Raw genomic sequence first — 25,229 nt, 5'->3', positions numbered from 1 at the left:
TGTAATGAAACAAGAACAACATTTTAAGAAAATTATCAGATTAAATTATGGTTTTCAGGGCTGATACGAGGAACGTAGGCGGCAGGATTAGAAACTACAGGGGGATTTTAATTTGATTTGATTTATTACTGTCACATGTATTAACATACAGTGAAAAGTATTGTTTCTTGCGCGCTATACAGACAAAACATTCTGTTCATAGAGAAGGAAACGAGAGAGTGCAGCATGTAGTGTTACAGTCATAGCTAGGGTGTAGAGAAAGATCAACTTAATGCAAGGTAGGTCCATTCAAAAGTCTGACAGCAGCAGGGAAGAAGCTGTTCTTGAATCAGTTGGTACGTGACCTCAGACTTTTGTATTCTTTCCCTGAAGGAAGAAGGTTGGGATCCTTAATTATGCTGGCTGTTTTGCCAAGGCAGAGAGAAGTGTAGACAGAGTCAATGGATGGGAGGCTGGGTTTGCGTGATGGATTGGGCTACATTCACGACCTTTTGTAGTTCCTTGCGGTCGTGGGCAGAGCAGGAGCCATACCAAGCTGTGATACAACCAGAAATAATGCTTTCTATGGTGCATCTGTAAATGTTGGTGAGAGTCGTAGCTGACATGCCAAATTTCCTTAGTCTTCTGAGAAAGTAGAGGCGACTACAGTAAATTTCAAGTCCATTGCCTTAACCACTCAGCCATGACTGTGGGCTTATGACTTTCTTTATACTCTTAATACCAGCAAGTAAATAAACTTGTTAACTAATAAACAAGTTAGCAGCCCTTTTAAGGTGGTACTGCAACACAAAGACAAAACTTTAAAAGGAAACTTAGCTAATAAACAGCTACTTTCAAAAAAGCATTATTAAAATGCTCCTTACATACAACGCGGCCACATCCTCAGGATTATCATTTAGTTCGGGGGAGAAATCAGCGATTACTAATTCATTTGAAATTGGGTCCTCCAAACAAGAATGTTTCATGAACCACTGCTTTAGGGGAGTAAACTGTCTTTATGCTGTCTGGACCATAGTCCAGTGACTCCAGTCCCATACTAACTTGGCTAACTGATCATTAAAGTGGCTGACCACATCATGCAGTAAGGGCAGGAAAGTTGCCATGGTCCCACAGGATCATTGGAGGGCTGACTGCTGGTGATTTAACCCGAGGATCACCCCACCTCCGGCGAGGGGCAAGGTTGAGAAGATGGGGTCTTCATGGATAACCTCAGCTGGTACGGGAATTGTATCTGCGCTGTTGGCATCGCTCTGCATCACTACTAACCAGCCAACTGAGCTAACCTCCCTAAAACTAGTGATGGGGAAATCATAGAATCCCTACAGTGCAGAAGAGGCCATTCGGCCCATCAGGTCTGCACCGACTCTCTGGCAGAATACCTTACCCAGGACCTCTCCTCCCCCCCCCCCCCCCCCCCCCCCTCACCCACCCTATCCCGTTAACACCACACCTTTCCCATAGCTAACCTAAAGGGCAATTTAGTATGGCCAACCTCACTCTTTGGGGACATCTTTGTGGAGTGTGAGAGGAAACCGGAGCACCCAGAGGAAACCCACGCAGGCACGGGGAGAATGTGCAAACTCTCCACACAGACAGTCACCCAAGACCGGAACTGAACCTGGGACGCTGGAGCTGTGAGGCAGCAGTGATAACCACTGTGCCACTCATGAATGGCAACCAGGGACAGCCACGTTCTGTGAATGAATGTGTAACAAATTCTCTTCTGTTCCAGGTTAAGATTTCAGTGGAAAGTCTGAGCATCTGTTCTTTTTCCTGTGATATTTGTATAGAAGTCCAAAGAAGAGGCTGAACACATTTTGTTGCAGTCACCTCGTCTCTTTGGAACCGTGTGTTTGGCAACTGAGCTGATTATTTTCTTTCAATGGAAGCCATCCTTTTAACGTTGCGGGATTCATTGACAGCTTGTTAAAGTGGATTGATCCCTGACAGGATGACTTCCTAATGAATTCTCTATATCGCACTCTGAACTGATGAAAGGCAGACTGAACCTGCGACATGCAAATCAAATTAATTACATGCTTTTTTTTTGAAAAACGTTCAAATCTAATTTGCAGCCACCCAGTGTTGTTGAGGCTCGCAAAATAATTAACATGGAGCTATTTATATGCAAATCATTAGCACTCGAGAGGATTGCCACTTCAGTCATTTTCACAATGAGATCGAATCTTATTATTTGTTTCTTCCCTTCCATTGCTTCCTCTCCTTACGTGGCCTATCATCCTCGATTGGCATATTTCTTCCCGTATGGAATGTGTCTCTGGCAGAATGGTCAACATCGAATTTTACCCTCCAGGTGACACCACAGATAGGAATTCATTGCCAATTAAACGGTGAACGTGAGTCAGGTGTTCCCCCACAAATGGAATGAAGGTTGTCTTGGGGGAAGGTTCCCGACTGCTGTGCTCGGCTCCAGAGCATTGGAGAGGCAATTTAAAGTCCTAAAGTTTATTTATTATTGTCACAAGTAGGCTTACGTTAACACTGCAATGAAGTTACTGTGAAAATCCCCTCGTCGCCACACTCCAGCGCCTGTTCGGGTACACTGAGAGAGAATTTAGCACGGCCAATTTGCCTAACCAGCACATCTTTCGGACTGTGGGAGGAAACCGAAGCACCCGGAGGAAACCCACGCAGACACGGGGAGAACGTGCAGACTCTGCACAGGCAATGATCTTCAGCCATTGTAGGCATGCCAATCACGTCAACAGTTACTTCAGCTTGTTCCTTTGTTGTCTCGTGCTTATTCTAAATCTAGACAGTAATACTGTCCTATGGGGTGGATGACTGCAGAGTGATTAGCAGCCCAAGGCTGCTCACACTCACCCTTGTGATTCATAAGACCTGCTTTGCCAACCTGAGTCAGGGGGGGTCAAGAACTAAGCTGCTCTGTCACCTGTCCACTGATCCAAATTTTGTGACTACATGTTAACTTCATCTGTTCCTCTATCACTCCTTCCTCAATTGGGTTTTGCAACTGGTTGAACCACCCTTTCCAAAGACGCTCAGAATATTTGTCCTGTTGTACAGCTGCAGTTAGGCAGCCACATCCCTTTACATTTCACCTGAAGTTCAAATCCCTTCATGATCTGCTGAAATAAAAACTAACCCGGTGCTATGAAATATTTTGCAAACGTGCAGAACATTGACTACAAAAAGCTCACTGGGCTTCCGACCAACTTTTCCCATCATCCAGCATTCCACACTGAATATAGAGTCATAGAGTTATAGAGGTCTAAAGCATGGAAACAGGCCCTTCGGCCCAACATGTCCATGCCGCCCAGTTTTTAACCATTGAGCTATTCCCAGTTTCCCACATTTGGCCCATATCCCTCTATACCCATCTTACCCATGTAACTATCTAAATGCTTTTTAAAAGACAAAATTGTACCCGCCTCTACTACTGCCACTGGAAGCTCGCTCCAGACACTCATCATCCTTTGTGTGAAAAAATTGCCCCTCTGGACCCTTTTGTATCTCTCCCCTCTCACCTTAAACCTATGTCCTCTAGTTTTAGACTCCCCACCTTTGGGAAAAGATGTTGACTATGCCTCTCATTATTTTATAGACCTCTAAGATCACCTCCAAGCCTCCTACATTCCAGGGAAAAAAGTCCCTGTCTATCCAGCCTCTCCTTATAACTCAAACCATCAAGTCCCGGTAGCATCCTCGAAATTGTTTTCGGCACTCTTTCTAGTTTAATAATTTCCTTTCTATAATAGGGTGATCAGAACTGTACAAATGCCCCTCCAATTCAATTTTCAAGTTTGCTGACGACACCACCGTAGTAAGTTGGATCTCAAACAATGACGAGACAGAATACAGGAATGAGATAGAGAATCTGGTGAACTGGTGCGGCAACAATTATCTCTCCCTCAATGTCAACAAAATGAAGGAAATTATCATTGACTTCAGGAAACGTAAAGGAGAACATGCCCCTGTCTACATCAACAGGGACCAAATAGAAAGGGTCAAGAGCTTCAAGTTTTTAGGTGTTCAGATCACCAATAACCTGTCCTGGTCCCCCCATGCTGACACTATAGTTAAGAAAGCCCACCGATGCCTCTACTTTCTCAGAAGACTAAAGAAATTTGGCATGTCAGTTACGACTCTCACCAACTTTTACAGATGCACCATAGAAAGCATTCTTTCTGGTTGTATCACAGCTTGGTATGGCTCCTGCTCAGCCCAATACCGCAAGAAACTACAAAAGGTCGTGAATGTCGCCCAATCCATCACTCAAACTAGCCTCCCATCCATTGACTCTGTCTACACTTCCTGCTGCCTCAGCAAAGCAGCCAGCATAATTAAGGACCCTACACACCCCGGACATTCTCTCTTCCACTTTCTTCCATCGGGAAAAAGATACAAAAGTCTGAGGTCACGTACCAACCAACTCAAGAACAGCTTCTTCCCTGCTGCCATCAAACTTTTGAACGGACTTACCTTGCATTAAGTTGATCTTTCTCTACACCCTAGCTATGACTATAACACTACATTCTGCACTGTCTCGTTTCCTTCTCTATGAACGGTATGCTTTGTCTGTATAGCGCGCAAGAAACAATACTTTTCACTGTATGTTAATACATGTGACAATAATAAATCAAATCAAATCAAATGTGGCCTTACCAGTGCCTTGTACAACTTCAACAAGACTCCTGTATTCAACGTTCTGACCAATGAAACCAAGCATGCTAAATGCCTTCTTCACAACCCTGTCCACCCATGATTCCACTTTCAAGGAATTTTGAAGCTGTACCCCTAGATCTCTTTGATTGATATCTCCTCCAATGCCCTACCATTAACTGAGTAAGTCCTGTCCTGGTTTGATCCACCAAAATGCATCACCTCGCATTTATCTAAATCCTCTAGGAATTAAAAATCTACTCCTGTAAAAAGTGGAAGTGAAACTCTCTACTGCGAACTGACTTGTCTCACCATCCTGACTTGGAAATATATCAATGTTCCTTCACTGTTGCTGGGCCAAAATCTTGGAACTCCCTCCCTGACAGCACTGGGGGTGTACCTACACCTTATGGACAGCAGTGGTCCAAGAAGGCTGTTCCCCAGCACCTTCTGAAGGGCAATTATGGATGGGCAACAAACGCCGGCCTAGGCAGTGACACTCACAACTCGTAAGAAAAGAATTAGAACATCAACTAGATGGAACAATTTTTTGTCTCATAGAATCATAGAATCATACAGCGGAGAAGAGAACTTTTGGACCATCGAGTCCGCACCGACACATTAGAAACACCTGATCTCCCACCTAATCCCATCCGCCAGCACTTGGCCCATAGCCCTGAATGTTATGATGGGCCATCCAGATACTATTTAAAGGATGTGAGGCAACTTGCCTCCACCACCCTCCCAGGCAGTGCATTCCAGACCCTCACCACCCTCTGGGTAAAAAAGCTTTTCTTCACCTCCCTCTCATGAAATTTCCACAGCAGCAGATTCCCCAGTGTCGTCTCCTCCTGCTCCACCTTGTATGTGAGTTGTATTTCAGATGGTAGCACTCATGCCCCTGAGTCGCAAGGTTCTGGGTTCAAGTCCCACTCCAGGGCTTGAGTACCAATGCTGACTCTCCAGAGCAATACTCAGGGCAGAGAAGAGGAGAATTGTTTTCTCTCAGAGGGTTGTGAGTCTGTAAACTTCTGTTCCCCAGAGAGTGGTAGATGCAGGGTCGTTGAATATTATTAAAGTGGAGCGAGATAAATTCTTGACTAACAAGAGGTATTAAGAACAAAGAACAGTACAGCACAGGAACAGGCCCTTCGGCCCTCCAAGCCTGTGCTGATCATGTTGTCCTTTCCAGGCCAACCGCCTGTATCCCTCTATTCCCCATCTGTTCATGTGTCTATCCAGATAAGTCTTAAATGTCGCCAATGTGTCTGCCTCAACCACCTCATTTGGCAGTGCATTCCAGGCCTCCACCACTCTCTGTGTAAAAAAACTTGCCCTGCATATCTCCACTGAACCTTATCTTGAACTTGTGCCCCCTTGTAATTGTCATTTCTACTCTGGGGAAAAAGTTTCCAACTGTTCACCCTATCAATACCTCTCATAATTTTATAAACTTCTCAGCCTCTGTCTTTCCAGGGAGAACAATCCCAGTTTATTCAATCTCTCCTCATAACTAATACCCTCCAAACCAGGCAACATCCTGGGTAAACCTTTTCTGAACTCCCTCCAAAGCCTCCATGTCCTTCTGGTATTGGGGGTAGGAAGGATAGTACTGTTGAGGCCACAATCGGATCAGCCATGATCTTACTGAGTGGCAGAGCAGGCTGGAGGGGCCGAATGGCCTGACTCTTGCTCCAGATTCATATGTTCGTATGTACGGAGGAAGTACTACGCCGTTAGAGGTGCCACCTTTTAGATGGGATATTAAACTGATATTAAACCGTCTGCTTGCTCTGGTGGATGTAAAAGATCACATAGCACTATTTCAAAGAAGGCCGTGGGGAGTTCTCCCCGGCGTCCTGATCAGTATTTATCCCGCAATAAACATCACAAAGGTGGATTATCTGGTCATTATCACATAGTTGTTTATTGCTGTGAGCAAAGTTGGCTGCCAGTGTGTCCTACATTACAACAGTGACCGAACTTCAGAACTACTTCACTGGCTGTAAAGTACTTTGGGGTGTCTGGTGGCCACTAAAGGCTTTTATTTTCTCTCTCTCTGATGGAAAATACACTTGCCCTTTAAGCTGCACACCCCAGCCAAAGTGAGTGCAACAACAATGTTCTTGCCTCCATTGCCTCCTCATGGGTCCAATTCTGACTCCTCTGAGCGACAAACCACAAAATACTCCAGCCCTGGCTGCTTCTCCTTTATTTGGTAGCACAAGCCACTAGCTTTCGGAGCGCTGCCCCTTCATCAGGTGAGCTTTCGGAGTGTTGCCCCTTAATCAGGTGAGTCACTCATCTGATGAAGGGGCAGCGCGCCAAAAGCTAGTGGCTTGTGCTACCAAATAAACTGTTTTTTTAAATCCAATTCAATCAAATGAAGTCCAATTCCCGATCCAAGCTGACAAGACAGGGCTCTCACCTCCTGTCTTGGGCTTGTTCTACATGATCTAAGCTGATTGGAGTAGGCATTGCACCTCCTCCAAGGCTTGATCTCATTTGCATCTTAGCCAAAAGGCCGAGATGCCGCTTTTAAAAATTGCTTCAAATGAAGCTAAAATGTAACCTAATGACTTCAACCAAGTACAGCATGTCGATACTACACTTGATCTTAGCCAAAAGGCCGAGAAGCGCCTACCAAATAAACTGGTTTTTTTTATATACTTTTCCAATTCAATCAAATCAAATCCAATTCAGAGTCTCAACAAGTTGAGACATTTCAGATCCAGGCTGACAAGACAGGGCAAGCGACCAAACCACCCTGTCCTGGGCCCGATCTACATGAGCCAAGCTGATTGGAGAAGGGGGAGGTTCCTCCTCCAAGACTTGGGCTCATTTGCATCTTAGCCAAAAGGCCGAGATGCCGCTTTTAAAAATTGCTTCATATGAAACATATGAAGCCTCAGCGTAACCTAATGACCTCAACCAAGTGCAGCATCCTCTCCATACTACACTTGATCTTAGCCAAAAGGCCGAGAAGCCTACCAAATAAACTGTTTTTTTTTATACTTTTCCAATTCAATCAAATCAAATCCAATTCAGAGTCTCAACAAGTTGAGACATTTCAGATCCAGGCTGACAAGACAGGACGGGAGACCAAAACCACCCTGTCCTGGGCCTGATCTACATGAGTCAAGCTGATTGGAGAAGGGGGAGGATCCTCCTCCAAGACTTGAGCTCATTTGCATCTTAGCCAAAAGGCCGAGATGCCGCTTTTAAAAATTGCTTCATATGAAACATATGAAGCCTCAGCGTAACCTAATGACCTCAACCAAGTGCAGGCGATCCATACTACACTTGATCTTAGCCAAAAGGCCGAGAATAAACTGTTGGACTTTAACCTGGTGTTGTGGGACTTCTTACTGTGTTTACCCCAGTCCAACGCCGGCATCTCCACATCATGCTTCTCCTTTAACATGATGTGGAGTTGCCGGCATTGGACTGGGGTGGGCACAGTAAGTAGTCTCACAACACCAGGTTGAAGTCCAACAGGTTTATTTGGAATCACGAGCTTTCGGAGCATTGCCCCTTTGGAGCATTGCCCCTGAATGACTTCGAAAGCTCGTGATTCCAAATAAACCTGTTGGACTTTAACCTGGTGTTGTGAGACTACTTACTCTCCTTTCACATGGCAGGATATACCACACCATGACCTAGGGTCTGGGGGTCAGAGGGGAAGTGGTGGCATTTGACACTGACTTTGAAGAAAGCATCCCAAAAACATTTCACAATTTCTGTAGTGTGGATTTCACCCTCCCCAACATTAATTTCATTCTGGCGCCATCTGTAGGGGATCCTTGGCATCCAGCAGCATTGATCGCATCAAGTAGTCACATTAAAGAATCCTCACACTCAAGCCAGGGGCCAGCATGTAGGTTACCTTGTTATAGGTTTATAGAAAGTGAAATAAAGATTGGGACATGCACATGGATTTAGGATAAAAGCTGAAATATCTAGCAATTCATTTCACTCGGCAGTACGGAATGTTGCTGAAAAGAAATGTGTTGCCAAAGTTTTTCATCTCGCACTCATCAGGGCAAATGCAAGAATACCAAATTTCAAACAATCACAACAATTTATACTATAGGAGAAAAGGGTCCTGATCAAGTCAACTCGCAAATTGCTGTGATCATTTGAAATTTGGCATTCTTGCATTTGTCCTGATGATTGAGATTCTAAAAGCTTTGACTGTGTCTCTCTTAGCAGTCACATAGGGTGGCACAATGGTTAGCACTGCTGCCTCACAGCGCCAGGGACCCGGGTTTGATTCCCAACTCGGGTCGCTGTCTGTGTGGAGTTTGCACGTTACCCCCGTATCTGCATGGATTTTCTCTGGATGCTCCGGTTTCCACCCACACTCCAAAGATGTGCTGGTTAGGTGCATTGGCCATGCTAAATTCTCCCTTAGTGTACCTGAACAGGCACCAGAGTGTGATGACTAAGGGATTTTCACAGTAACTTCATTGCAGTGTTAATGTAAGCCCTCTTGTGACACCAATAAATAAACTTTAAACATAAAGGCATCTGTTATTTTAAAAACCTATTAATTTTTAGCATCGAATGCAAAATTTTGACATTCCACAAAAGTAAAATGACTTATAACGCCGTAAATATTTAGTTGTTCCTTATTCAACAAGGCAGATATTTTTCAGGAATTCTTACGGAGGGACTAGAGTAAAAAATGTAAATTCACATCAATTTCATGATTTCTAATTTAGTCCCAGCCACATGGATTTCATCCTGTGGAGAAATGGTAAATCACTGAGAGCAGGATTTGCACATTTAGTGACATTAGCAGTGGGAGATGGGGATGTAGGGGAAATATCACTGGACTAGCAAGCCAGAGGCACTGACCTCGGCCAGAGACCGGGCTCATCCTCTGGAGCAAAGGTTCAAATCCCACCACAGCATCTGGAGGAATTTAAATTCAATTAATAAATCTGGGGTACAAAACTAGAAACAGCGATGGTGACCATGACAACCATCATCGATTGTTATGGCTCACTATTGCCCTTTAGGGGAGGAAATTTGCCACCCTTACCCGGTCAGGCCTAAATGTGATTCCAGATTGAGAGCAATGCAATTGACCCTTAACTGTTCTCTGAAATGGCCTTGCAGGGGGAGACGGTGGCATAGTTATACTGTCACTGGGCTAGTGATCCAGGATAATATTCTGGAGACACGGGTTCAAATCCCACCACAGCGGATGGTGAAATTTGAATTCAAAAAAATCTGGATTTAAAAGTCTAATGATGGCCATGAAACCATTGTCGATTGTCGTAAAAACCCATCCCGGTTCACTCATGTCCTTGAGGGAAGGGGGCGGCACTGTGGCAAGCACTGCTGCCTCACATCGCCAGGGACCCGGGTTCGATTCCCGGCTTGCGTCACTGTTTGTGTGGAGTTTGCACATTCTCCCCGTGTCTGCATGGGTTTCCTCAGGGTGCTCCAGTTTCCTCCCACGCTCCAAAGATGTGCGGCTTAGGTTGCTTGGCCCTGCTAAATTGCCTCTTAGAGTCAGGGGGATTAGCTAGGGTAAATGCATGGGGTTATGGGGATAGGGCCTGAGTGGGATTGTGGTCGGTGCAGACTCGATGGGCCGAATGGCCTCCTTCTGCACTGTCGGATTCTATGATTCTATAAATTTGCCGTCCTTACCTGGTCTGACCTACATGTGACTCCAGATCCACAGCAATGTGGTTGACTCTTAAGTGTCCTCAGGGATGGGCAATAAATGCTGGCCCAGCCAGCGACGCCCACATCCCATGAACAAATAAAAAAAATGCCACTCAGTTCAAGGGCAAAGAGGGATGGTTAACAAATGCTGGCCTTGTCAGCGGTGCCCACATCCTGTGAAACAATAAATTTAAAAAAGAATGGCATACGTGTGGATGCCAGACATTACTGTCAGCTGCACAAGAGTAATGACAGGAAAAGTGATCACGGAGTAAGAGGAGAGTTTCGCTGTCATTATGACTGCAGAACCCACGCCCATAAAGCTTCACATTCGTTACTGCAGCAATATTCCTTTACTGATTATATCTGGTACTTAAGGGCATTGCGCAACTTCCACAGAACTTCTCACCAATTTCATTTTCTCCATTCCAAAGTTAAAGTTAAAGTTTATTTATTAGTCACAAGTAAGACTTACATCAGTGGTTCCCAAATTTTTTTCACCGGGCCGCACTTTCGGAATAAAAATTTGCTCGCGCCACACCGAATTTTTTATTGATAAGAAATACATTCAAAAACAAAAAAAAAACAACTCCTAGCAGTTCTTGATTCATAACATAGAACACAACTACTTTATAATATGATCATGGGAGATCCAGAAAGTGTAAAACAATGCTTGTTTAAACCATGTTTAAATGTTTCTCTGATCGTCCTTGAATCTTCCCGCCACACTTGCCATCCTCTCTCGCCGCACCAGTGTGGCGCGCCGCACCCTTTGGGAACCACTGACTTACATTAACTGCAATGAAGCTGCTGTGAAATTCCCCTAGTCGCCACACTCTGGCGCCTGTTCGGGTCAATGCACCCAACCAGCACATCTTTCAGACTGTCTTTTCCAACAATACGTGTGGCATTGTTATTCTAAAATTATTACTGTACTGAGCCACTTCACATTGAAGCCAGTGCAGGAAATCTTGATTTTGTGTCGGGTGGGAATGGGAAGCCAACTTTGCATCTCTTCGCTTAAAGTCAATTGAAATTAACATGAGCTGTCAAATGGCTATCAATTTTACACTATTACATGAATTAAAGATCCACCCCAAGTTTACTGAGACCATTACTAATTATAGTGGTTAGCACTGCTGCCTCACAGCGCCAGGGACCTGGGTTCGGTTCCCGGCTTGGGTCACTGTCTGTGTGGAGTCTGCATGTTCTCCCCGTGTTTGTATGGATTTCCTCCGGGTGCTCCGGTTTCCTCCCACAGTCCGAAAGGCGTACTGGTTAGGTGCATTGGTCATGCTAAATTCTCCCTCAGTGTACCCAAACAGGCGCCGGACTGTGGCAACTAGGGGGTTTTCACAGTAATTGCAGTGCTAATGTAAGCCTACTTGTGACACTAATAAATAAACTTTAAACCTAAACTTAACAGAATGGAATACCCAAGACTCTGGAATACCAGTGCAGTCACCAGTCCAGTGACATTATCACTGAGCCATCAACTTCCCATAAGCAAATATTAGGAGAAGATAATTTAATTATTGAAGACTAAATTCCTGAGCTTTTGTCATGTTCAATGATCACAGGCACACATTTACCAGAAGGCATACTTTTAGATTAAACAAGGATACATTCACTGGCCCCACCTTGCCAACAAGGAGCCAAGATCAAAGGGATGCTGATTGGAAAAAGAGGCTACAATAGAATTCTTCAACCCGTGCTCACTTCAGGCTAGCTCCCTGCTGACACACACTTGACAAATCGACGCGATAAATCTCTGTACTGGTCGCATGCCGGAACAAGCAACAGTGCAGCTTTGACAGGCTTCAGAATGAGGCCCAAGAGACACATGTTACTGCTCAGGGCAACAGGTGAGAGTAAGTGACCCTTGAGTGACATTAAGAGCGGCACTTTCATACATGACTGCAGAATGAGAAAGAAGGCAGTGATGTTGTCATCTGCTGCCAAGTTCAAAGTGATTCAGAGAGCAGGATTAAGCACGGTTCCTGACACAATCCCTGGCAATCTCCGACCTCGCCCGCGCCTGGGATTCTCCAGTTCCGCTGTGGTGAATGGAGTTTTGGCTGAGCGCCAAATTCTCCATTCTCGCTGGCAGCGGCAGATGGGCGAATGAGGTCGGAGAATCCCGGCCACAATAATTCACCAAGAGAAACAAAGATCTGCATTTATTTGCAGAGTTAGGATGTCGCAAGTAGATTACATTTGGAGTGGGGCCACTGTTTTTTTTGTAGCTATTTTCTTAATGTCAGGATCCCACACACAGTAAATGAATGAATTCTACCAGACCTGCTGAGTATTTCCAGCATTTTCTATTTTTTATTTGAAATTTACGAGTATTTTGTTCTTATCTGGAACAAAGGGCAGGAGAAAGCCATTCCCCTCAATCCTGCTCCACCATTTAATAAGATCATGGTTGATCCGATAATAACCTCAAATCTGCATCCTGCTTACCCACCCCCCACCTCCCCCCCACCACCCCCCCGAAAACCTATCATCCTCCCCCCTTGCTTACCAAGAATCTATTCACCTCTGCCAAAGAATCTGCTTCCACAACCTTTCCAGGAAGAGTTCCAAAGGATTTGTTAGCAGACAGGAAACCGAGTAGGAGTAACTGTCTATGTGGAGTTTGCACATTCTCCCCGTGTCTGCGTGGGTTTCCTCCGGGGTGCTCCAGTTTCCTCCCGCACTCCAAAGATGTGCGGGTTAGGTTGATTGGACGTGGTAAATAAACCCTTAGTGTCCCAGGATGTGATAGGTTAGAGGGATTAGCAGGGTAACTGAGCGGGGATAGGGCCTGGGTGGTCGGTGCAGACTCGATGGACCAAATGGCCTCCTTCTGCACTGTAGGGTTTCTATGATTTCTGTGATAAATGGATTCTTTTCAGAGTGGCAGGCAGTGAATAGTGGAGTCCCACAGGGACCAGTGTTTGGGCTCCAGCTATTCACCATATACATCAAGGTTTGGATGAGGGAACCAAAAGTAATATTTCCAAGCATGCTGACGACACAAAACTTGGTGGGAAGGTGAGGAGGTTAGGAGGCTTCAAGGTGATTTAAATAAGTTGAGTGGGTCGGCAAATATATGGCAGATGCAGTATAATGTGGATAAATGTGAAGTTATCTACTTTGGACGGAGAAACAGAATTGTTTAAATGGTGATAGATTGGGAAGTGTTGACGTACAAATGGACCTGGATGTCATCATACACTCATCACTGAAATACGTATGCAGGTACAGCAAGCAGTTAGGAATGCAAATGGTATGCTGGCCTTCATTGCGAGAGGACTTGAGACAGGAGCAATGATATCTTACTGCAGCTGTACAAGGCCTTGGAGGAACCACACTTGGGAGTACTGCCTCCCGTTTTGGTCTCCTTATCCAAGAAAGGATATATTTGCCAGAGAAGAAGTGCAGCGAAAGTTCACCAGACTGATTCCTGGGATGGCAGATTGTCATATGAGGAGAGATCGGATGGACTCGGCTGATATTGGCTGGAATTTGGAAGAATGAGAGGGACCTCATCGAAACGTACAAAATTCTGGACAGGGTTGAACAGACTGGGTGCAGGGGTGTTGTTTCCTCTGGCTGGCTGGGTCTAGTACAAGGGGTCAGAGTCTCAGGATATGGGGTGAGTAATTTAGGGCTGAGATGAGAAGAAATTTTTTCACTCAGAAGGTGATGAACCTGTGGAATTCTCTACCACAGAAGGCGGTGGAGGCCAAATCATGGAATATATTTAAGGGAATAGATAGATTCTAGACTCTAACTGAATCAAGGGATTTGGGGAGAGTGCTGGAGTATGGTGTTGAGATAGAGGATCAGCCATGATCATGTTGAATAGCAGGGCAGGCTCGAAGGGCCGAATAGCCTAATCTTGCCCCTATTTTCTTGTTTCTATAACTCACGACATTCTGAATGAAAATATTGCACCTCATCTGCATTTTGAATGGACAACCCCTTATTTTTAAACAGTGACCCCTAGTTCTAGATTCTCCCACCAAAGGAAACATCCTCTCCACATCCAAGCTATCGAGACCCCCTCAGGGTCTTGTATGTTTCAATCAAGTCATCTTACTCTTCTAAACTCCAGCAGATACGAGCCTAGCCTTTCCAACCTTTCCTCAACCTTGTAATTGAATGGATGACCAGATAACCCAATTTTGACTTTTTTTTTGTTCATTCGCTGGACATGGGCGTCACTGGCAGGCCAGCATTTATTGCCCATCCCTGGTTGCCCTTAGAGGGAAGTTGAGAGTCAACCACATTGCTGTGGGTCTGGAGTCACATGCAGGCCAAACCAGGTAAGGACGGCAGATTTCCTTCCCTGAAGGACATTAGTGAACCAGATGGGTTTTTCCGACAATCATTTCACGGTAGATTCTTAATTCCAGATATTTCTTCATTGAATTCAAATTTCACCATCTGCCGTGGCGGGATTCGAACCCAAGTCCCCAGAACATTAGCTGAGTTTCTGGATGAACAGTCTAGCGATAATACCACGAGGCCATCGCTAGGGTGGGTTATGGGCAAAATGGCGGCAAGAACACTAGTTGAACCTGCTGAGAACAGTGCCATGGCAACAAAGCTCTCTATAGCACCTGACCTGAAAGTGTGGCACTTCTGCCAGTGCGGCACTCCCTCAATACTGCACTGAATTATCAACCTTGCCCATGCACTCAATTTTATAACAGGGTTTGGACCCATCATTTCTTGACTTGGGAAGTGAGAGGGGCAACAACTGAGCCAAGCTGGCAAGACATCAGAATAAAGAGAGAACATGGGTCACAAGACACTGAAGGAGAATTTGAGTCAGTGCCCAATTTTGTTCTTAAACCTGGAGACTTTTGTCAAAACCGTCAACATGAACTGACTGTGAGAAGCGCTCGTGATTCATCATGACTTGTTACTCCTGACAAATCCGACCGTTTCTGAAACCTAAAATGACAAGTGTGAATTTCCTTCCAATCAAGTGTGATCTTTATCTTTCAATGTTAACTTAAGGGCTTTTTTAAAGAAGAAATCAGCTGTCAACAAAAATTTGGTTAAATTGTATCCTGAAAGAGACTTGGGCTCGAGTGGCAGGACATGGTACAGCATGTATAGAGACCTATAAGATAATGAAGGGGCTGGATAGGGTAGAGGTGGAGAGATTCTCTCCACTTAGAAAGGAAACTAGAACTAGAGGGCACAGCCTCAAAATAAAGGGGGGTCAGTTTAGGACAGAATTAAGGAGGAACTTCTTCTCTCAGAGGGTGGTGAATCTCTGGAATTCTCTGCCCACTGAAGTGGTGGAGGCTACCTCGTTGAATATGTTTAAATCGCGGATAGATGGATTCCTGATCGGTAAGAGAATTAGGGGTTATAGGGATCAGGCGGGTAAGTGGAACTGATCCACTTCAGATCAGCCATGATCTTATTGAATGGTGGGGCAGGCTCGAGGGGCTAGATGGCCTACTCCTGCTCCTATTTCTTATGTTCTTATGTTCTTATAATTTGCAGAATAATGTATAGCTGCACTCCAACAACCTACATTCATACGGTTCCTTTAACATTGTAAAACATCCAGAATCTTTTCATTACGTTAATTATCAAACAAATTTTGACACCGAACTGCATAAAACGACATTAGGACAGAGGCGATGGCCTAGTGGTATTAACGCAGAGCTATTAATGCAGAAAACTCAGCTCATGTTCTGGGGGCACAGGTTCGAATCCCGCCACAGCAAATGGTGGAATTTGAATTCAATAAGCAAAAAATCTGGAATTAAAAACCTACTGATGACCATGAATCCATTGTCGACTGTCGGAAAAAACCCATCTGGTTCACTAATATCCTTTAGGGAAGGACTGGGTGCAGGGATGTTGTTTCCCCTGGTTGGGTGATCTAGTACAAGGGGCCACAGTCTCAGGATATGGGGTAAGTCATTTAGGAGTGAGATGAGAAGAAATTTCTTCACTCAGAGTGTCTGTACCCGATCTGGCCTATATATGACCCCAGAGCCACAGCAATGTGGTTGACTCTCAGCTGCCCTCCATGGGTAACTAGGAATGGGCAATAAATGCTGATGTGGAGATGCCGACGTTGGACTGGGGTAAACACAGTAAGAAGTTTAACAACACCAGGTTAAAGTCCAACAGGTTTATTTGGTAGCAAAAGCCACACAAGCTTTCGAAGCTCTAAGCCCCTTCTTCAGGTGAGTGGGAATTCTGTTCACAAACAGAATTCTGTTTGTGAACAGAATTCCCACTCACCTGAAGAAGGGGCTTAGAGCTTCGAAAGCTTGTGTGGCTTTTGCTACCAAATAAACCTGTTGGACTTTAACCTGGTGTTGTTAAACTTCTTACAATAAATGCTGGCCAGCCAGCGACGCCCATGTCCCACAAATAAATAATGAAAAAAAGATGAAGCAAAGTATAGTCACAAGAGGTTGGTTGTAAAGGAGAGTCTTAAAGGAAAAGTTTATTTACAAGTAGGCTTACATTAACGGTGCAATGAATAAATTGACCCTAGTGTCAGGGGGATTAGCAAGGTAAACATGTGGGGCTATGGGAATGGGGTCTGGGTGGGATTGTGGTTGGTACAGACTCAATGGCCTCCTTCTGTGTTGTATGGATTCTATGAAAGTTACTGTGAAAATCCCCCAGTCGCCACACTCCGCTGCCTGTTCGGGTGCACCGAGGGAGAATTTAGCATGATCAATGTGCCTAACCAGCACGTCTTTTGGACTGTGGGAGGAAATTGGAGCACCCGGAAGAAACCCACGCAGACAACGTGCAAACTCCGCACAGACAGTGACCCAAGCCGGGAATCGAACCCGAGACCCTGGAGCTGTGAGGCAGCAGTGCTAACCACTGTGCCACCGTGCCGCCCCAGGAGAGGAAGAGTGGCAGAGAGGGTTAGAAAGGGGGTTTCAGAGCTTGGCTACCTTGCTGGAACAGAAAGGGAGCATCAAGAACGGCAATCGGCTCTCCTTGCAGTTCATAACAATCGCTCCTAATTCAAATGCAGCCAACCCACGATTTTTTTGAAGGGAGATTTCACCAGGGTGAAAGCCCTACCCTTTAAGAGGCCACCTTGATTGAATTACTGACTCTCTGCTCACTCTCAGTCCTGTTAGTCTGAAGATTTTGCACTTCCCTTACACACTTCTGAAGTAAACCCTGCTCACAGCTGTTCCAAAAGTAATGATCAGTCTCTACTCCAAGAAACTGCACCAACTCCCAACACTTCCATCTTCCTTAATTGCAGAATTCAAATATTACTCATTATTTTTAGATATCCACTCACTTATGACCTGGTTTGAATCCTTGTTAAGGCAGATAGACACAAGAGGTTACAATCTCTCAACTCCTGTCATACAGCCAATGAATATTTTTCACATTTGTACCAAGTTTCTGGTCTCATTGTTCTAACAGAGGCATAAACCCATTTAAATAAATGTCTGAAATAGCAGAGAAATTACTACATATTTGATTTTTCAGGCTTCTGTTCTTAAGGTTAATCGTCTCAAACAACAACAAAGAGAACAAAGAACAGTACAGCACAGGAAACAGGCCCTTCGGCCCTCCAAGCCTGTGCCGCTCCTTGGTCCAACTAGACCAATCGTTTGTATCCCTCCATTCGCAGGCTGCTCATGTGACTATCCAGGTAAGTCTTAAACGATGTCAGCGTGCCTGCCTCCACCACCCTACTTGGCAGCGCATTCCAGGCCCCCACCGCCCTCTGTGTAAAAAAACGTCCCTCTGATATCTGAGTTATACATCGCCCCTCTCACCTCGAGCCCGTGACCCCTCGTGATCATCACCTCCGACCTGGGAAAAAGCTTCCCACTGTTCACCCTATCTATACCCTTCATAATCTTGTACACCTCTATTAGATCTCCCCTCATTCTCCGTCTTTCCAGGGAGAACAATCCCAGTTTACCCAATCTCTCCTCATAGCGAAGACCCTCCATACCAGGCAACATCCTGGTAAACCTTCTCTGCACTCTCTCTAACGCCTCCACGTCCTTCTGGTAGTGCGGCGACCAGAACTGGACGCAGTACTCCAAATGTGGCCTAACCAGCGTTCTATACAGCTGCATCATCAGACTCCAGCTTTTATACTCTATACCCCGTCCTATAAGGGCAAGCATACCATATGCCTTCTTCACCACCTTCTCCACCTGTCTCACAGAAAAACACATTGCAGATACCACTGGTCAGTATTTAAAAATCAGCAAAATAAATCACTGGACTACATCAGAACTATTGAATTATTTAGATATTATTTTACTGCAGTTTTCACGATTCTACCTGAAAAGGTGACAGAATCCGGTTCCATTAGCACATTTAAAAGGGAGCAGGGGAGGTGCTGGAGAGTGAGGAATTTGCAGGAGTTTCAGACAGAAAATGGGGATGGGACATATGGCGCCAGAGATCTGGGTTCGATTCCGGGGTTGGGTCACTGTCTGTGCGGAGTCTGCATGTTCTCGCCGTGTCTGCGTGGGTTTCCTCCCACAGTCTGAAAGACGTGCTGGTTAGGTGCATTGGCCATGCTAAATTCTCCCTCGGTTTAAAACCGAAGTTTATTTATTAGTGTCACAAGTAGGGTTACATTAACACTGCAATGAAGTTACAGTGAAAATCCCCACAGGCGCTGGAGTGTGGCGACTGGGGGATTTTCACAGTAACTTTATTGCAGTGTCAGTGTAAGCCTACTTATGACACTAATAAATAAACTTTAAACCCTAAACTTTCAAAGTGCAGCACAGGCAGACAGTACTGACTGAACACCCGCCTTCCATGCTGCCAGTTTCTATGATTTCTATGAATGAATATTTTGGGAATGGCAACATCACCGGGAGCCAGCGGTGTGCCGATTGTAGCAAAACCTGTCAACAAGCTTTACAGGTAACAAATTTATGATTTCACCCAAAGACAGAGCGCCTGCCCCACTCACACCCCCACTCACCCAGCTCCCCCTCCACCCACCCAGCTCATCCCCCCACCCACACCCCCACCCATCCCTACCCCCTTCCAACACCCTCCCCCCCCAACTCTCCCACCATCTTAAATCGCGGTATTGACACATGTTTGAGGAGGAAAGGAAGCAAAATGTGGCAGGATTAAAGCTCCCATTTATTCACCAGTTTGGATTCATTATTAAAGAGAATGCAGGGAGAGGTTTGGAGAATTATTTGAAGAAGAGGTGTTGTTCAGACAACAAACACTCCATCAGAAGCCGGTAGGAACAGAATTAATCAAAAAAAGGGAAGTTGGAAGGAGAATTTTTAACAAAAATGTTAAAATGCTACCCCTTACCCCGTAATTACCAACTTGCCAATGAAATCTTGCAAACATGTGAATTAGGAGTAGGATTAGGCCATTCGGCCCCTCAGTCCTGCTCCGCCATTCAATAAGGTCTTAGGCTGATCTGATTCTAACTTCAACTCCACATTCCACCTTCCTTCAATAATCTTTCACCCTCTTGTTGATCAAGAATCAACTTTTAAAAATATCCTTGGGCGGGAATCTCTGCCCCCTCCCCGCAGTGTGATTTGCGACGGCGGAGATGGGAAGCCATTGGTCGGTGGTGGGATCTTCCAGTCTGACCGCTGACAAGGGGTTTCCCGTTGGTCGCCTCCTCCGCCACTGGGGAACCTGTGGCGGGGGGGAGGGGGTGGGGGAGGTCGCTCTCGGTGGGACCGGAAGATCCGGCCAGTGGGAACGGCCAAAAGATTTCAGCCAAAGATTCTGCTTCTATTGCCTTTTGAGGAAGAGAGAGTTCCAGAGACTCACGATCTTCTGAGAGCAAAATGTTTCTCCTCATCTCCGTCTCAAATGAGCAACTCCTTATTTTTAAACAGTGACTTCAGTTCTAGATTCTCTGACAAGAGGAAACATCCTCTCCACAGCCACCCTGTCAACAACCCTCAGGATCTTAAATTATTGATGAAGTCCCCTTTTACTTTCTAAACTCTAGTTGATACCTAACCTTGCCAACTTTCCCTCAGAAGAGAACACATCCATTCAGGTATTAGTCTGATATCATGGAATCCCTGCAGTACAGAAGGAGGCCATTCGGCCCATCAACTCTGCACCAACCACAATCCCACTCAGGCCTTAGTCCCATAATCCTCATTTACCCTGCTAATCCCCCTGATACTAGGGTCAATTTAGCATGGCCAATCAACCTAACCCGCTCATCTTTGGACTGTAGGAGGAAACCAGAGCACCCAGAGGAAACCCATGCAAACACGGGAAGAATGTGCAGACTCCACACAGACAATGACCCAAATTGGGAATTGAACCTGGGTCCCTGGCGCTATGAGGCAGCAGTGCTAACCGCTGTGCCACCATGCCTTCTCTGAACCACTTCCAAGTATTTACATCTTTCTTGAAATAAGGAGACCAATACTGTACACAATACTCCAGAAGTGGTCCCACTTATACACGGTAATACTGAAGTATAACCTCCCTAGTATTGTAACCAATTCCCCTCACAATAAATGATAACCTTCTATTAGATTTCCTAATTACTTGCTGTACCTGTAAACTAGCCTTTTGTGATTCATACATTTGGACACCCAGATTCTTCTGCACCTCAGAGTTCTGCAATCTGACCATTTAGATAATAAGTTTTTTTGTTCTTCCTGCCAAAATGATCAATTTCACATTTCCCCACATTATCCTGCATTTGGCCCACTCACCTTCCCTTATGTCCCTTTGTAGCCTCCTTATGCCCTCATCACAATTTATTTTCCTACCCATATTATCAGTAAATTTAGCAACCATACTTTCAGTCCCTTCATCCAAATCATTTAAATGAATTGTAAAAAGTTGATGTCCCAGCACTGATCCCTGAGGCATACCACTCATCACATCCTTCCAACCAGAAACCGTTCGTGCCAACTTTGCCAGCCAGCATGAAGATCCACCAATAGCAGCAGAACTCAAACGTTGCTTTTTTCTTTGTCTTCCATTCCTGCTGTCTTCTACAATCCATGACTCTCATTGAAATTCATTAGTTCTTTGCGAAAACTGATCTCTTGGCCTTGATCTGACGCTTGATCTTAGCCAAACAGCTGGGAAACACCAAATATCGCTACATACTGAGGTCTACCTGTACCCGGTGTTGCAAAGGATGGGTCTGGCCATGTTGCCATGGGACGCTCCAAATTGTTGGACTCTATCATCTGTCCCTCACGCAAAAATTTATTTTGACCACAAGGCGATCAAGCAATGGTCAGTATGTAATGTCCTCGAGTTCCTGAGGGAAAAGAAGGTGGTGGATTCTGTTGGATGGTTCCCTGAGCAGACTGTCAGAGTCATTTGGCAGAACACCTCATCACCAGAACTTTCAAACAAATACCAAGACCTAACTTGGCTGGCGGTGAGAAGGGCCCTCCCTGACATTGAGGGAGAGATTATTGTTGCCGCACCAGTTCACTAAGATTATGAGGGGTATGGACAGGGTGAGTCGGGAGCAGCTGTTCCCCTTGGTTGAGGGGTCAATCACGAGGGAGCCATAGTTTTAGAGCATGGGGCAGGAGATTCAGAGGGGGTATGAGAAAAAACGTTTTGACTCAGAGAGTGTAGGAATCTGGAGTGCACTGCCTGGGATGGTAGTGGAGGCCGGAAACCTTACAACCTTTAAAAAAAGTATTTGGATGAGCAATTGAAATATCATAAGAATCAAGGATATGGGACAGGTGCAGAAAATGGGACATAAATAGAAAATGCTGGAAAATCTCAGCAGGTCTGGCAGCATCTGTGGAGAGAGAACAGAGCCAACGTTTTGAGTCTGGATGACCCTTCGTCAGAGTTGGTAAATGGGATTAGCGGGCCTTTACTGGTAGTTACTGTCAGCGCTGTATGACTCTAAGGGGAGAATTTTCCTGTCACGCCCACCATGGGAATCGTAGCAGGCGAGGGGCAGGATTCCCATGGCAGGCAGGACAGGGAAATCCCCCCCCTTAGAGTCATACAGCGCAAAAAAGGCCCTTCGGCCCATTGACTCTGTTGACCTCGGCTGGGATTTTCCAGTTTGGGGGCGAGCGCAGCCGTAAAATCCCACCCTACGATTCTATGAGTGCCTCCTGGTCACTGATCTTCCATCTGGTACAGTGGTTAGCACTGCTGCCTCACAGCGCCAGGGACCGGGGTTCAATTCCCAGATCGGGTCACTGCCTGTGCGAAGTTTGCACGTTCTCCCCGTGTCTGCATGGGTTTCCTCTAGTTTCCTCCCATAGTCCAAAGACGTGCTGGTTAGGTGCATTGGCCGTGCTAAATTCTCCCTCAGTGTACCCGAACAGGCACCAGAGTGTAGCGACTAGGGGATTTTCACAGTAACTTCACTGCAGTGTTAAAGTAGGCTTATTTGTGACACTAATAAATAAACTTAAACTTATCTACCCAAAACCCCTTATAAAGGTGGAACAGCTCATTTGCCACGTCAGCAAAACTGTCTAAAAAATGCTTAGCACAATAATTCACTTGAAACACACACACAGAGACAGGTACACGTGAACCATCAGTCAGTAATCCTCAGTGCATTGGCTAAACAGCTTTTAAATCCCAGTCCCACGTCACAGATACACCAGATAGTGTTGCATAGCAGATGACCAGACAGTACAAATGCAACTCGTGGGAACAACCGTCCTAATTTGAGTTACACCCTCTCTTGCACTAATGCAAGACAATAGGACATCTCCTTATTTTACCCCTTTTCTATTCATATGGAACATATATCAGACACACACACACTGTCCAAGTATATACTCACTGCAAATCAGAGAACACTGTAATCAGATATCGCCTCTGTGAAGTTTTGTAAACACAGCAGCTATCTATAATAAGCTTACCGTGAATTCAGGCTGGTCCCAAAAAAGGAACGTGCTATCTTGAGACTCTACTGCATGTTAGCAACTAAATCAGGATTTTAGAATTTAAACACACACACACATACTGCACAAACTAAACTAGGAAAGTCCCGGCTGCCTTTCAAAGGCACCAGAAACTCACAAGGCTGCTGCCACGCAAAGCATTTGAAAATAAATCATTATAAAAGCCTCACCAGAAGACCGCGATGTGTTTTTTCCAAAGTGTTCATCCCGTTTGCCTTCTGCCGGGGCAAAGGCTGATCTGCTGGATAGCTTTTCCTCCCAGCTGCCTGACATCAGCATAGAGGAAGGTCAAGTTGCATAAATAGTGCAACATTTGCAACCTGTTGAATATATTTAGCCTTCCCAGAGAACGGAGGGAAAATAAAAAGGGGTCAGAAAGAGGCACGGCACGCAGCCTGGGTCATTCAATATGACTCTTACACAGTCCCTGGAATATCAGTCGAAATTCAGCTCATTTTATTTTGCCTCTGGACGGGTAGGGAAGAATTTTTAAAAGCCACAAATTTGGGCTGTTAAATTCTTATCGATTCAGAATCATTATGGGCCCACGTTAAGACGTCATGTTCAATTTCCTTCTCTCTCCACCACCACCACCGCCCCCCCCCCCTTCATTTGTAAGATTTTGTTTTGCCAAATAGACCTGCTTGTTGTAGCATTGAGTCAGAATTCTGAAACTGACCCCTCAAGGCTGAATCTAGCCTGGGTTTTGGGGAGGACAGCTATGGCTCTGGCTCTCCCCCTGGTCCAGACTCCAACTATTGGTGTCTGCTCCTTCTCTTTATATATATTTATAAATATATTGTCCAGAAGCAGCCAATCAGAAAATTAAATCAGGTGAAATAACTTGCTTGTCTCTCTCTATCGTTAACCCTGCTCTTGCCAGCTGGGGACTCACAACACCAGATTAAAGTCCAACAGGTTTATTTGGTAGCACAAGCTTTCGGAGCATTGCCCCTTCATCAGGAGAAGGAGCAGCGCTCCAAAAGCTTGTGCTAGCAAATAAACCTGTTGGACTTTAACTTGATGTTGTGAGACTTCTTACTGTGCTTACCCTAGTCCAATACCGGCATCTTCACATCATTGCCAGCGGCACCCAGGAATGGGAGTCGGAATCATAGAATCCCTACAGTGCAGAAGAAGGCCATTCGGGCTATCGAGCCTGCACCGACAATAAGCCCACCCTGGCCCCAAGTATTTACTTAACTGATCCCCCTGACACTAAAGAGCAATTCAGCAAACACAATCCATCCATCCCACGCATCTTTCGGACTGTGGGAGGAAACCGGAGCACCTGGAAGAAATCCTCGCAGACATGGGCGGGACTCCATACAGACAGTCACCCAAGTGCAAGGTTGAACCCGGATCCCTGGTACTGTGAGGCAGCAGTGCTAACCACTGTGCCAACATGCTAGAAATTCTGAAAAAGATGAGCTTGCATTTCTATAGAACATTTCATCATCACTGGAGGTCATCAAGGGCCTTTACAGCCAACAAGTTACTTGTGAATAAAAGCAAAATATTGCGGAGGCTGGAATCTGAAACAAAAACAGAAAATGCTGGAAAATCTCAGCAGGTCTGACAGCACCTGTGGAGAGAGAACAGAGCCAGCATTTCAAGTCTGGGTCATCCTGACTCAAAACATTGGCTCTATTCCCTCCCTCTTCACAAAGTACTCCTGAAGTTCTGATGGAGAGCCAAAAGTACTTGAGATGTTAATTTAGCATGTCAGCTACGACTCTCACCAACTTTTATAGATGCTCCATAGAAAACATTCTTTCTGCTTGTATCACAGCTTGGTATGGCTCCTGCTCTACCCAAGACTGCAAGGAACTACGAAAGGTTGCGAATGTAGCCCAATCCATCACTCAAACCAGCCTCCCATCCATTGACTCTGTCTACACTTCCCGCTGCCTCGGCAAAATAGCCAGCATAATTAAGGGCCCCCCGCAACCCGGACATTCTCTCTTCCACCTTCTTCTGTTGGAAAAAGATACAAAAGTC

General features: G+C 45.4%; 1 protein-coding gene and 1 non-coding gene across 3 annotated transcripts in view; both read right to left on the bottom strand.

Annotated features, from left to right (window-relative positions):
- Positions 1-23,491, bottom strand: part of cacnb1 (calcium channel, voltage-dependent, beta 1 subunit) — a 121,424-nt gene extending 97,933 nt beyond the window's left edge. For both annotated transcript variants that reach the window (XM_078224140.1, XM_078224141.1), the window contains exon 1: positions 23,399-23,491. In XM_078224140.1, the coding sequence (XP_078080266.1) occupies positions 23,399-23,434 (36 nt within the window). In that variant the 5' untranslated portion in view covers positions 23,435-23,491. The remainder of the gene's footprint in view (positions 1-23,398) is intronic.
- LOC144501088 (U2 spliceosomal RNA) lies at positions 7,096-7,285 on the bottom strand. The gene has a single exon (XR_013499058.1). It is a non-coding gene; the product is annotated as a U2 spliceosomal RNA (small nuclear RNA).
- Positions 23,492-25,229: the final 1,738 nt, after the last annotated feature.

Source organism: Mustelus asterias, chromosome 11 (genome assembly GCF_964213995.1).
Source record: "Mustelus asterias chromosome 11, sMusAst1.hap1.1, whole genome shotgun sequence".
Taxonomy (NCBI): Eukaryota; Metazoa; Chordata; class Chondrichthyes; order Carcharhiniformes; family Triakidae; genus Mustelus; species Mustelus asterias.
The sequence above is the reverse complement of the archived record's forward strand: the minus strand, read 5'-3'. Positions and strand labels throughout refer to the sequence as shown.